The sequence below is a fragment of the Lepidochelys kempii genome, chromosome 7 (assembly GCF_965140285.1).
Source record: "Lepidochelys kempii isolate rLepKem1 chromosome 7, rLepKem1.hap1, whole genome shotgun sequence".
Lineage (NCBI taxonomy): Eukaryota > Metazoa > Chordata > Testudines > Cheloniidae > Lepidochelys > Lepidochelys kempii.
The window spans coordinates 11,405,544-11,419,668 of record NC_136386.1 but is presented as its reverse complement, the minus strand read 5'-3'; the positions used below and the strand labels follow the sequence as shown (position 1 = coordinate 11,419,668).

The 14,125-nt window shown below is 41.5% G+C and overlaps 1 protein-coding gene across 4 annotated transcripts in view; it reads right to left on the bottom strand.

Annotated features, from left to right (window-relative positions):
* The window catches only part of PPP4R2 (protein phosphatase 4 regulatory subunit 2), a 39,165-nt gene extending 25,485 nt beyond the window's left edge, over window positions 1-13,680 (bottom strand). The window contains exons 1-3 of one of the 4 annotated variants that reach the window (XM_073351130.2): window positions 13,500-13,678; window positions 12,937-13,087; window positions 12,683-12,764 (exon numbers count right to left, since the gene is read on the bottom strand). In XM_073351130.2, the coding sequence (XP_073207231.1) occupies window positions 12,683-12,684 (2 nt within the window). In that variant the 5' untranslated portion in view covers window positions 12,685-12,764; window positions 12,937-13,087; window positions 13,500-13,678. The other 3 variants (XM_073351128.2, XM_073351129.1, XM_073351127.1) reach the window with 3 other exon arrangements.
* Window positions 13,681-14,125: the final 445 nt, after the last annotated feature.

Sequence of the window (14,125 nt, the reverse complement as noted above, 5' to 3'; positions counted from 1 at the left end):
GGAATACTTTCCCAACCTAAGGAACACTGCTTGACTTCCCCCATAGCTTGACATTGTCTGTAAAAGTTTTCATTCCTCTTGTTACCATGGCTTCATTACAGCAATGCATTATTAACAAGCCTTTCAAAGAACGTAAAGAAAACAGTAGTTCATTCAGCCATCTAGTGCTATGTTTTGATTTAATGCAAGAACTATAAGCACATTAAGTTCTTTACGAAATGCATTAAAAAGTGAGTGTATTACCAAGTTGTGCAAGATCATACTGATACAAAAGCTTATCCTAGCCAATTAAACAGAAAATCCAAAGTTTCACTGCATACAGGAGCCCAATCATACCGTTACTCCTATCTCTTTGGGAGTTTGGAAGGGAGAGCAATGAAGTGTAAAACTCTCCTTTTTGCTCCACCACCCACATACTTGGAGGCCTTACACTTGTGGAAGTGGGAAAAGCATCTCCCCCTCTTCCTAGCATCTCTCCCCCTCTTCCTAGCCTTCTCCCTTATCTGTCATGGGAGTCTTTTCCCTTCCCCCCGACTACTGGGAAAGGGGAAGCTTCTTTCATCTGTTCCCATTCAGTATCAGGCCATTTTCTAGTCACCAGCAGTAAGGTTTATAATTATCTCACTAGCCTTTGGATTATCCTTCCTGGAACGATCAGATTTCACATTTTTGACCAGGAAAAACAAAATAAACTATTTAATAAAAAACAAAAAAAGTGTCAAAAAACCTCCTACACTGTGTTTAAACAAAGAACTTGGCACAAAATGAAGCATACAAATAGGCTCTAAAAAGGCAGTATAAAAGCTAGAAATGCACAAAATCGTAGAATCCAAAGGATTTCAGAAGGATACCCTAATGCTGGATCTCTGGCAGACAGCAGACCAGAGATAGTTGTGCCAAAATATATACATACATAAATAAATAAAATAGAGGACACCCTAACTGCAGCTGTCCTCAACAAAAAACATGTCTGCCTGTTGGTGTGTTCCTGAAGATAACTATCCGAGACATATTTGAACACCTTACAGTCCTATGTACTCTAATTTAAAAAAACAAACAAACAAAAAAAACCCACACACACACACACTGGAAGACCTGGTAACACTGTAGTATTTGACACTTCTATAAGGTTTGGCCTTGAGGTATAGCAGCATGTTTTAACTGTGTTACAGCACTTGTCTTAACAGAACTGCAGCAAAGAATATAGTTAAAGCGAATTTCAGATCTGCCCACACTATGAGATTAACACACCGTTAAAACAATGTAAGAGACTACCGTAGAGTAAACAGATCACCAACACAGTTTTTACACAGTAGATGGGACATTTAACATAGCAGAATAAAACTGTAAACTTCAGTAATATTTGTGGAAGAGAAAGTCAGAATGATGTCTAAAGGAATCTGAACGGGGGTGGGGAGGGAGACTGAGGTTTAGATCAGAGCAAATAATCTGAAGTGAAAGTACTGCAATTATCTCAATCTTTCTGGAATTGTGTCAGATTAAAGATCTAATTAAACATCACACTATCATGGGGAGATGTTGAACTTCTGGAGAACTAGCCATGATCTTGTAACGTTAGAGTCGGGGGAGTCCTAGTGGATGGCAATCTTTAGATTTTGCTGAATTTAAGGAGTTCGTTACCAAGTTACTTGGTTTAAATGTTAAGAGAACTCCATCTCTTCTGAAAAAACTGTCATAATACCAGAAAAAGCAAAACGAAAAGGGAAACAATGGACACCTACTACTGTATTTTGTGAACTTGAGACCATAGAACAAAACAAAATTTTGTTTCAGATATAGGAAAGGAGGATTTTTATTTTTCCCCTAACATTAGCCCAGTGAAAAGTGAAAAAACTAAAATTTGAAACACAGCTTTACTCAGAAAGTACAATCAAGCATTCCATTTCCAGCTAACCTAAAGAAAAAGAAGCTGTATTTTCTGAGAGAGGTTCATAAAAAATGAAAATTCAAAACCAGAGGACAAGCTGAAAACTAAGTCAGAGAGGTGAAGGCTTCATTCCGTATACTCTGTGATGGGGTGGGGAGGGGGGTGTGGAGTTTGTTATGTTAATAGCTTTTCCCAAAGTTACTATTATTGTTGACTTTGAAGCAAACTGAATGCTGAGCATTTTATCTTCCATTTTCTTTTATTTCTGTGTGTGGGTTTGCTCAGTGCCCTGTATGTATTGTATTGTATGGCCTTTTAATACAATAACAAATAAAGCAAAATAATCTAGTAAAGTTTTTAGCTCTTCCTTTCACTGTTTGTCATCCTCCTACCCCTTTGCATAGCACCCATAGTGGAGAAAGATACGCTCCTGAACTCAGTACTTCCCTAGAGGTACTGGCAGTAGCAGCATGAAACAATCAATTTCACTCTCCTAGTGTTAGCAAATGTTGGGAAAGCACAGCTGAAAGATTTAATCACTAAGATTATCTAAAAGTTCAGGGTGAAGCAAAGAAATAAGACACTCCTGCAAACTTGCACCCAATTTAACCACCAGCTTTAGGGCCCATATTTTACAGTATTCTTCCCTAGCCTTGATGCAAACAGTATCCAAACACATAATGACCATTGGCTATTTTTGGATATGCCTTAACACCCAAGTTTTTCTTCAACATCCTCCCCTCCCTCCCCAAAAAAAAAGATCACTAGGCACACAATCAGAAGCGTTTGGTGATAGGGGAGTAAGTGGAAGACATTTTTTCAACTGCCTCTGAAAATATCTGGGATGAAATCCTGGTGCCATTATAGTCAATGGCAAAATTCCCATTATCTTCAGTGGAGCCAGAATTTCACCCCTGATACTTATATATCATCCCTATGCTGCATCAAAGCTAGTGAATGAGCTAAGGAACCAGGAGAGAAAATTACACCCTGAAAGCTAGTGTATTGCTGCACTAGGTAGAGATAACTAGTTAGTAATTTAGGGTGAGAAGAGAAAATGTCACTATCAGTCTATAATAGAACTTACATTGTTTTTAAACTTAGATTCAAATATTTTTAAAATTTCTCAACTTTAAGAATTATTTAGTCTCTCTGGTTTCTCCTGCACACTTGTTATTTTGATTACCAAAGCATTTCAGTGCTTCTGGTTTGGAGACAGTGAAAATAGCAACATCAATGCACTGGGAATTAACATGGGAAATTCCCAACAATGATAATAGGATTGACATATGAAGATCCCCTGTGCATCAATGAAAATTAGATTCTTAAATGCTTTCAGCATGCAAACAAACCCTTAAGTTCTACGGGCTTAACAATAAAAGTTGTGAGCTAGTGATAGATTTCTTTATGCTCCTACAACTGTAGCACTGAATGCAACACTCGTAATTATGTAGTATTTATTGGGGTGTTCTACATGAGTCATAAAAAAGTATTTCTTACTAGGTTAGCTAACACGAACTGACACACAAGGTAAAAGCTTAGCGAAGACAAGACAGTTTGTAGTTTTAACACAAGTTAGGAGGACGAAATATGTAAACTATGGGCTGTCTAGGGTTTACCTGGACCTGCTAGCAGTGTGTAGTATTAACACAAGTTGAGTCTTCACTATGATTTTACCTCATGTTAACTAATAAATTAACACTTTTTTCCTCTAGTGAAGACAGTCTAAAGGAGAAAAACATGGAATTTCTCAACAATTCAGAAGACGTTGTTTTGGTTTGTTGACTAATTGTGTAAATAAATCCTTGATTTCTTTTTGGGCAAATGACATGTTAGATCCAAGCCTAAGGAATTAGGGATACACTCTGGCTGCATCTACACTGGCAAAACTGGTGATCATCAGTGCTGCTCCACTGGTCGTGAATTACAGGTTCCATGTTTGCCAGGAAAGGCAAGGCCTAGTTGTTCAGGAAGCTGACAACTGATAACGGTATTAAGAAAATGCATTTGAATATCAAAAGCCAAATTCTGATCTCACACAAGGTTTATACTATGTAATTCCACTTACTTCAGTGGAAAACAGTAGTGCACCCTGGAGGTGAACAAGATCTGAATTAGGGTTCAGACATTTTCAAACAAGCTGATATCTTTAGGTAATTTTACTATGTAGGATGCATACAGCTACCCTTTATTTCTCTCCCTTTAAAATGCTAATAAAGGCTGACTGATTACAGAAATTTAACATTTTTGGTTATTAGATTGCTAAATTGAATACACGGATTCATACACAATGGCAAAATCCCATTTACCTGTTCATGAAATGCAAACAGTAAGTTGTTCCAACCAAGCAAGCATGACCAATCAACTTACACAGGCTGTAAGATACTTTGTTTTAATCACTTTTCCAGTGCTGTAGCTACCATTGTTACAATGGCAGGTCTGTGGTGGGAATGCCACTCATGCTCCTTCAGTTCAGCAGAAGGCCAAGTTGAGGAGATGCTGCAATAGCCTCTGCTGAATCCTCTTTGTTCCAGACTCAATTAACTGGGCAAGGTCTGTTCCCTTCCCTAACATTTACTATCTGAGGTCAAGACCAGAATAGTCCTGCACTACCAGTCTTCTCTCCAGGCTTGCCTTGTCCAGCAATCACTTCCCAAGGTCTACAGAGGTGAAGAGAAGAGAGCTGGTTTATCCGCCTTCAAGTAGGAGCAAGATAAATAACAGCTGTGCTCTCTGTAAGCATGATTTAGGATGGGACAGAACTCCCAGTCTGAACAAAGGGTCTGGGGGAGTAGCACTTCAAGTGAAGTAGTCAGAAGTGAAACCCCTATGGGAAGTTAAATTTAAGTCCCAGCTGGGGAGGACAAAGGAGGTACTAAAGCAGCTGCTGCATCTTTTAAGAGCCACTATTGAGAGACAGAGGCCAGGTCCATACTAAAAAGTTAGGTCAACCCAGCTACATCACTCAGGAGTACGAAAAACCCACAGCCCTGAGCAACGTAGTTAAGCCAACCTAACACCTAGTATAGATAGCTAAGTTGACAGTTCTTCTGTGTTAGCACTACTTCCTCTCAGGGAGGTGGCTTACCTCCCATCAGCATAGGTAGTGTCTACCTAAAGTGCTTACAGCGGCAGTGCTCCTGTAATATTTCAAGTGTAGGTAAGTCCAGAATATAAGAAAAGAACCAATGAAGATGACGAGGAGAAAAAGAAACCTAATTAGCAAAGGTAACAGAATTGATGAAGCAAGGTTAATGAATGAGTAGAAGGGGAAACTGAATAGGCCTGGGTCAGGGTGTGAATAAATTAGCTGGTGTATAGAATGAATCAATGGTAAGGTCGGTGGGCTGTCTGTGTGACACTGCCTACATTGCGGACCTGGCAACTGTACGGCTACAGTGCGCAGGTGTAAGGTCTCCTGCATAGTTGCTTTATGCCAGTAGGAGAGAGCTGTCCTGCCAGCATAATTAAACTAACCCCAACAAGCGATGGTAGCTATGTCGGTGGGACAGCATCTCCTGTTGACATAGCGCTGTCCACACCAGCACTTTTGTCAGTGAAACTTATGATGGTCAAAGGTTATTTTTTTCCCACACCCGACTGGTAAAATGTTTGTCAACGAAAGTGCCAGTGTAGGCAAAGCCTGAGAGGGGAACAGCTCGATGTTTGTAAGAACAGCAGCAATGGCATGAAGTGAGCTTATGAGGCCTGGTATACACATAATAGAGAGTACATACAGTGGCATCGGAGGGAGTTGTATGTGACAGTAAATGCTCACACACGTTGATGTTACTGTTATTGTGCACTAGTACATTATTGCCTAGGCTGGAAAATGTTCTTAGCAAGGCTGACACACAATACATTCAATGTGGCTTGTTAGCATTACTATGAGGATCTTGGATTTTGCATTTCTTTACTCAAACTGTTAATTCTGCGTTAATGTAGCTTTGACATTTAATTTCTGTGGGACAGATTCAGAAGCGCTTAGCACCCAAATTCCACAATGTGAGCTACTGGATGTCCCTTTCCCTTCACTCCCAAAAATCACAACACAAAAGACAAGACCCACACTAGTTCACATTTCTGGGAAACACCAGTACAGTTTGTGTACATTGCAATGCTGCCTCCAAAGGGTACAGCACTGAAATTGCACCATTACTACACAGATAATCCTTGAAGCATAAGCATTGCATCAATACCTCTATAGCAGTGAGGGAGCCAATTTACCACCTGGGAAGAGACGAATGGGAGAGCTTCTTCAGTCAAACCTCCTGTGCTCTGTACACCAGAGCACATTTTGGGGTACTAATCCCAGAATCTCACAAACTGAATTGAGTGAAGGATGACTAATGTGAGGCAAATTTTTAAAAAGGGCTCCAGATCCTGGCAATTACGGGCCTGTAAGCCTGACTTCAGAACCGGGCAAACTGGTTGAAACTATAACAAAGAACAATATTGTCAGACATATAGATGAACGTAATTTGTTGAGGAAGAGTAAACATGGTTTTAGTAAAGGGAAATTATGCCTCCACAATCTAATAGAATTCTTTGAGGAGGTGAACAAGCATGTGGACCAAGGGGATCCAGTGGATATAGTGTATTTAGATTTTCAGAAAGCCTTTGACAAGGTCCCTCACCAAACACTCTTATGCAATGTAAGCTGCCACGGGATAAGAGGGAAGGTGCTCTCATGGATTGGTAGCTGCTTAAAAGATAGGAAACAAAGGGTCAGTATAAGTGGTTGGTTTTCGGAATGCAGAGAGGTAAATAGTGGTGTCCCCCAGAGGTCTGTTCTGGGATCAGTCCTATTCAACATATTCATAAATGATCTGGAAAAAGGGGTAAACAGTGAGGTGGCAAAATTTGCAGATGATACAAAATTACTAAAGATAGTTAAGACCCAGGCAGACTGCAAAGAGCTACAAAGGGATCTCGCAAAGCTGGGTGACTGGACAATAAAATGGCAGATGAAATTTAATGTTGATAAATGCAAAGTAATGCACATTGGAAAGCATAATCCCAACTATACATATAAAATGATGGGGTCTAACTTAGCTGTTACCACTCAAGAAAGAGATCTTGGAGTCATTGCGGATAGTTCTCTGAAAACATCCGCTCGATGTGCACCTGTAGTCAAAAAAGTGAAAAATTAAAAAGGGATAGATAATAGGACAGAAAATATCATGTTGCGTCAATATAAATCCATAGTATGCCCACATCTTGAAAACTGTATGCAGATGTGGTTGCCCCATCTCAAAAAAAGATATATTGGAATTGGAAAAGGTTCAGAAAAGGGCAACAAAAATTATTAAGGGTATGGAACGACCTCTGTATGAGGAGAGATTGAGAAGACTGGGGGTTTTCAGCTTGGAAAAGAGACGGTTAAGGAGAGATATGATTGAAGTCTATAAAATCATGACTGATGTAGAGAAAGTAGATAAGGAAGTGTTGTTTACTACTTCCTATAACACAGTGAACTAGGGGTCACCAAATGAAATTAATAAGCAACAGGTTTAAAAAAAATAAAAGGAAGTATTTCTTCACACAATGCACAGTCAACCTGTGGAACTCCTTGCTAGAGGATGTTGTGAAGGCCAAGACCATAACAGGGTTCAAAAAAGAACTAGATAAATTCATGGAGGATAGGTCCATCAACGGCTATTAGCCTGGATGGGCAGGAATGGTGTTCCTAGCCTCTGTTTGCCAGAAGTTGGGAAATGAGCAACAGGGGACGAATCACTTGATGATTACCTGTTCTGTTCATTCCCTCTGGGGCACCTGGCATTGGCCACTGTCGGAAGACAGGATACTGGGCTAGATGGACCTTTGGTTTGATCCTGTAGGGCCATTTTTATGTTCTTATTGAATGGTCAAACATTCAAAAATAAGCCCATTTTGGTATGGGATCAAGGATGGATGATCCCTGAAGAAAATCAGGAAAGACTGACCACTTTAACTTCATTTGTAAAGTGTGTGCATTAACAGTCACATACACTGCATTTATTTCAAAGTGTTACATTGCACTTGTCACAGCATTATTACGTGATAGTTAATTAGAAACTTGACTAAGCAAAAACATGCACTCCTCATAGAGAACTACCTATGTCCTCTGGCTGAAGTTTAAAGTTTGCCTTCTTAGTCAGCTGAAGTAAAAAAAAAAAAAAAAGAAAAAGAAAAACGCATCTCTCTCCAGTAACTCGAACAGTTGAATGAATTTGCTTCTTATTTTTCTACCAAAAGCAATCCAACTTTATTCTGAGACCAAACTTCTAACTTTCAATATAAAAGGAGCTTTTCAAAAAGTTACAAGTGAAAGTCAGATGATAAATAGTTTTGTGATTTTATCTATACTTACTACTGAAAGCTCTACACTAACATACCCATGTATAAAGCAAATTTGAAAGTAAAATAAAAAGAAAATTGTTCATAAAAATAAGGTTTAAATTATAGTAGGGGAACCTTTGAAGTTAGAGCATATGTTGCTACAAAAATTTACATACACTGAAACACAAGAAAGGAACTTAGCATACAAAATGCCGAAATATATAGCTGAAATGCCAGAACGAAAATTCGAGGAACTTCTGTCCATATTTACAGTTATTTTCATCATTAGACCAGTTTTACAACTGACAACACCTTTTTCACTCTGGTTCAACTTAAAAAAAAACAGAACTGAAGTTCACGAAGGAAGTTTAAAAAAAGTTCAGTTAAAAACTAAACACTTTCCACCAGCAAGAGTAAACAAAGATATTAAAACAGACCAAAATACTAATGAGGTTAAAAATGTGCCCCTTTCTGTATTATCTTAGGGAGAATACAGATGCACAGAACATATGCTGGACATTTAGAGACCACTACATGCTAAATTCACTTGAAGGTATTTTTCAAATTCAGGCCAATGTGAGAAACTGAAAGGTTGTCTCTTGGTAGCTTCCTATGTATTCAGTTAGACAGAAGTTGGGAAAACTTAGAAGACAAAAGCATCTGAGGGGGAAAACTTGACTACAGAAGAGAACAAACTATGCAGTCCACAGCCTAAAGTAAAAAAAGTGAAAAACCAAAACTAGGTAAACTGAGTAATGTACTCAGAGGCACTTAGAGTAAGCACTAGTGCAACCCCTTCAATTCCTGGTCACAGGTCATGAATCAGAACTGTTCCCAAGCACAGGAAAGGCTTAAAACTATTTTACAATTAATCACTTCTGACCTGAGCCAAGATTTCTACAGGTTTTGGTAGGATCTTAAGGATGCTAGAAACCAATAGGTAACTAATAAAACATCTGCATTATATCTTTTGCAATAGGAAAAACTATTGTTAAGACTGCAAACTTAAATGTTACCTAAATTGGCAGCAGAGAGGGGAGGCCTAAGGCAGAAGGGAGGGGAAAAGATAATCTATGCTTTTTGGGGTGTATAAAGACATCCCAAAACTTTTTTAAAACTCCGCTTGTTTTTTCTACCTTAGAATTACCAGGAATGTCCAACCTTGTTTCCCTGTTTTTACTACATGTTTCCTCAAAGGACCCAAAGAAATGGCTATCAAGCTCTTCTGCCATTAATTGAAGGGGCAGAGAATTGAATCCTTAATTCAGACACCCTTCTTTCAACTGTTAGGCATTTGAATTAAGTGGCAATACTAAACAACCCCCTCCCCACACACAGCTAGTTTTAAGAAGTCTTCAACAAAAATTGCTCAATTTATCAGATTTTACTTCCCCGATACTGAAAATGTCATAAATACTAGCTCTCCAGTCACCTAGAGAGACTTTCTGAAAAACAGTGTTTTTCTACATTACATTAGGGTTTGTGCAGCTGCAGGAGTGATACAATAGGATTATTTTTCTTTATAACTGAATGATGTAGTTTAAGGCCTACAGAGTGGCAGAAAACAATTGTGCAACTTCACAGCTCTCCAGGTAGGGCTTTTAGGCAGCAGATTTGCTTTCTGCTGAAAACTGTTAGCTGAAAGGTGTTTCACATGCACATTACAAATAAGATGGTACTAGGAAACAGCCTGCAGCCACCAGTTCTCAGACAGTGTGGGTTGGGCATAATTCTTGTTCAGTATACGTCTCAAATTACAAGAAACCAACATCATTTTGCATAGCTCCATAGTGCTTGGTTAAAAATTCAGGCCACAATCTTTCAAACACTTAAGTATATGCTTAACTTTGCTCACAGTAATAGCCCCATAGATTCCAATAAGTAAAGTTATGCATGTGCTTGAGCTGGTGCAGGATCAGGCTTTTACTGCAAGATGCTGCAAATCCTTGCAACCAAGTTTAGCATTTGCACATTTATACCCAGGCTTCACAATGTACCTATAAAATTTTTAATTACTAGTCCAATCCTACACACACCAAGTAATTTTACTCAGGTGAATAAGTCCCAGTGAGTCAGATGGAACAACTCTCATAAGTTAGTGTTTTCAGGAGTAAGACGTAGGCTATTAAATGTGCAATATATAGCACGTCCATGCTCCTATGAGAACCTCAGGACCATTTTTTCTAGACATATTTCATTTTAATTTTCAAAGCCATACTAATTAAATTTAGTAACTGTTTACCTACCAGAAAATACAGCTACCACAGAAGGAAAACACCTATTCTTTAAACCTTATTTTATAAAGTATATATAAAGTTTGAAAAGAAATATCATGAAAGCCACAACAGCTCTACCTTAAAACTGGAGGCATAACAATAAACTGAGGCAAGACAGAAAGCAAAATTGCCTCATGTTATCTCATTTACCTCTTTCCCCACTAATACAAATCCTTTTTGTTCACTAGCTTATATGTCAGCAGGAATATGTACAACTCCACATACCACTGATAAAAGAAATGTTGCCAATGTGCAGAATCTCCAACATTGAGGACCTTCCCTAAAAAGAGGGCCCTAATTATTTAAATAATTGTGTTCCCGATACTGAGGTTTAGCAACCCTTGGAACTAGGTTTCAGTTTTAACAAACATTGCCTCTGAATATTTCAATATGCAATGGGTAAATAAATTTTGCAAAATATTAGACGAAGAAATAATGTAGATCTTGAGGTCTAATGGGAGCAGAATCAAATGTATGGTGAAGCCTGTGTACACGTAGTTCCAAATATTGCTTTGTTTGTGTACAAGGAGAACAGTGGAGACTTGTTGAACTGTTACCAACAAATGTGAAACTATTAAACAGCCCAGAGCTACTGAAATATCTGAGTATTTAGAAAAACACAGCGGGATAACAACAGAGAAAGAAACTACTGAGAATGTATCGGGCCATCATTTGTATAAAGTGTGAAAAATGTGTCTCTCAAATAACACAAAGCCCATTGCAGGATCAAGGCCTTTGTTTGTGCAACTGAGTACAAAGTTAATCCACATATTTCCCAAACAGAAAGCAAGCAAAAGTTAACAGTACAGAGACAGTTACATTGTATCGCCTGGCTCTAAATTCCCTATCACTAGTGATTTCTTAAATATTTCCCCTGCAATCAATTTTAGAAATATGTTATAGTTTCCAAAACAGAAAGTAGATAAAGGCTTTTGTTTTCCTGTCTAAGAAAATTTCAGACAAATGTAAGCAATTAGCATACCTAAAGAGTAATTTTACACTTTATAAAAGTATAATTTCTTCTAAAATAAGACAGCATAAAGATTCATTAAGCAAAAATATCTGTATTACAGTTGTGCCTTTTTCTGCTAAATTGAAGCCTTTGATTCAAAGAGCAAAGTACATTTCAGAACTTCAGCTTTCCCTTCAAGGCCACAAATTCAAGCAGGAATAGCACACTACATTAAAAACAGATCTCTTGCAACTTAGACACAGTATAAATTAGAACAAAGCCTCTGTGAATCAGTGGTTCCTAATAAAACACTAGTATAGACATATATTCTTTTCTGAAGCCTGTACTCTGGCTGTACTAGGCCTCAAAAACAAGGAGGCAGCCTGAGAGCCAGAAAGCGAGCAACACACCAGCAATCCATCCAGGGAAGCCTTTCTCCTTCCTGCCAAATAGTGAGACAACAAGGAAGTCACCCAGTACTGCACCAGAGATTATCCCTGACAAGGAGAGAGATATTCTAGCTCCTTTATAACTACCATGTCCCTTCCAAAAAAAACCAAATGGCCCCTGCCCCAGTTAATGTTGATCTATGAAAGAAAGTCTGGGGAAAGTGAAATGGGAGCAGTTGTGTGCAGACTGGGAAATGAGGACCTAATGAAATGGAGAGTAACAAGTTAGCTCCCAAATGCCTCTTGTGCGGAGAGCACCTAAATATTTTTCCCCCTTCCACATAAAAAGCAGCAACTAAATGCAAGACAGCCTGTAAGTATGCAACACAGGCTGTGAGTACACAACACAAAGCCTGCAAAAATTAATCATGTAATTCACATCTGTGAACCATGCTATCAGATATCATCACATCAAAAGAGAGATCACAATACATATTAAACTTTTCCTCTTTCAAGCTATGAAAACTGATATGAGTATTATATAAAATGCAGAAAAAGCAACAGGCTTATTGTATTTAATAGGATCAACGAAACCTGACAGATGACCCTGAACACAAGGAGAAACTTCTCAATCACATCAGACTAATGTGTACCAACTCTAAGTGTGAAAGGAAATAAACAAAACTCAAGAGGTCTTCAGCAACTAGAATGAAGGAGAATATATTCAGCACACCAAATCAACCTACATGCAAACAAAACTTGGGCATTACTCAATCTATCTCTGGGCCTAAAATTGAGAGAGTTCTTATAAGTCTCAACTGGGTAAGAGGAGTGGGGAAGGGATCAGACTTACATTGTCTCTCCAGTTTTGGCAACATGACAAAGAAACTGATCCAGTACTGGACACACTTCCTTCTTCCCCCTCTTCTCAAAATCTGCAGGTAAGAGGGGGTGGGGGGAGGAGAAAATCCCAATCGACATTAATGGACTTGGTCTGCAAATGCAGCTCCCACGTGAAGCTTTTCCAAGTCCCAGTGTGCTGGAAAGCAGAGCCACCCCCTTCCACCCCACTCGAGCCGCAACCTTAGGGCCCTGCGAGCCTCTTACTGCTTCTGAGGAGGGAACCGTCTACATCTGAATGGCAGTAAGTCACTCGAAGTTGATTTGCAACTTCTCTGGAGCGGCTACAGCCACGAGAGAGAGGCTGATGGACTCCGGCTGCGTCCAGGGAGGCAGGCTGAGGCTAGCACGAATGGGGCTGGGGAGAGAAAGGGCAGGGGTGAGAGGGGGGGCCGGCACACGGGGGGGAAGGGGGGCACTGGGCTCCAGCAGGGCAAGGGGAGGAGGGGGAGAAAAGACACTGGAGGCCCTACCCCCCAGCCGCCCCCCTGAAGCCCAGGGCCCCTCCGGGGGGGGAGGCATCCCCCCCCCGTTCTCCCCTCATGTCCCAGAGAGCTCTGCCTCCCCAGAGGGGCGGGGGGGGGGGCTTTCCTCTCCACCACCTTCCCCTCCCAGCCTAGGGCGCTGCCACCTCGCCTGCCCCGGGGGGGCCATGGCCTCCCTCAGCGCAGGGACCCCACCCGCAGGGGGTCCTGCCGCCCCCGGTGAGGAGAACTCGCTCGCTCGCTCGCTCCCTCCCCGCGTGGGGACCCCCCCAGCCCGGCCACCACCTTTCAGCGCCTCCTGCAGCCTCTCGACGTCCATGGTCCGCCGCTGCCCCCTCTCTGCGCCGCTCCCGCCTCCTGCCCCCCGCCCCGCACAGGAAACAGGCACCGGCAGCGGCACAAACACACACCGCGGCGGGCTCAGCAAGCCTCCAACATGGCGCCCGGGCCGTCACCGTGCGCGCGCCCGACGGCCCGCCCCCTCCCCCTGGGAGCGGGGCCGCGCGGGGGGCGGGGCCCGGGCTGCGACCGCCCGGCCTCTCGGAGAGACAACCTGGCGGGGGCGGGAGGGGGAAGGGGTGGTACTAGGCGCGGGCCGGCGTCTGTGGCCAGGCCTGGGCCTAGGGACCCCTCACACGCACCCCGGTCATACTTAGCCAGGGGGCTTCCCACCTTCCCGCTCTCCTCCTTCTACACTGAGTGTGGGGCTTCCCCCGACCCCCACCTTCCACACTTACACTGGGGGGCTACTCAGCCCCCCACCTTCCACGCTCAGACTGGGGGCTACCCAACCCCCTCAACACACACACCTTCCACACTCAGACTGGGGGCTGCCCAACCCCCCCCCCCGACACACACACCTTCCACACTCAGATTGGGGGCTACCCAACCCCCCCGACACACACACCTTC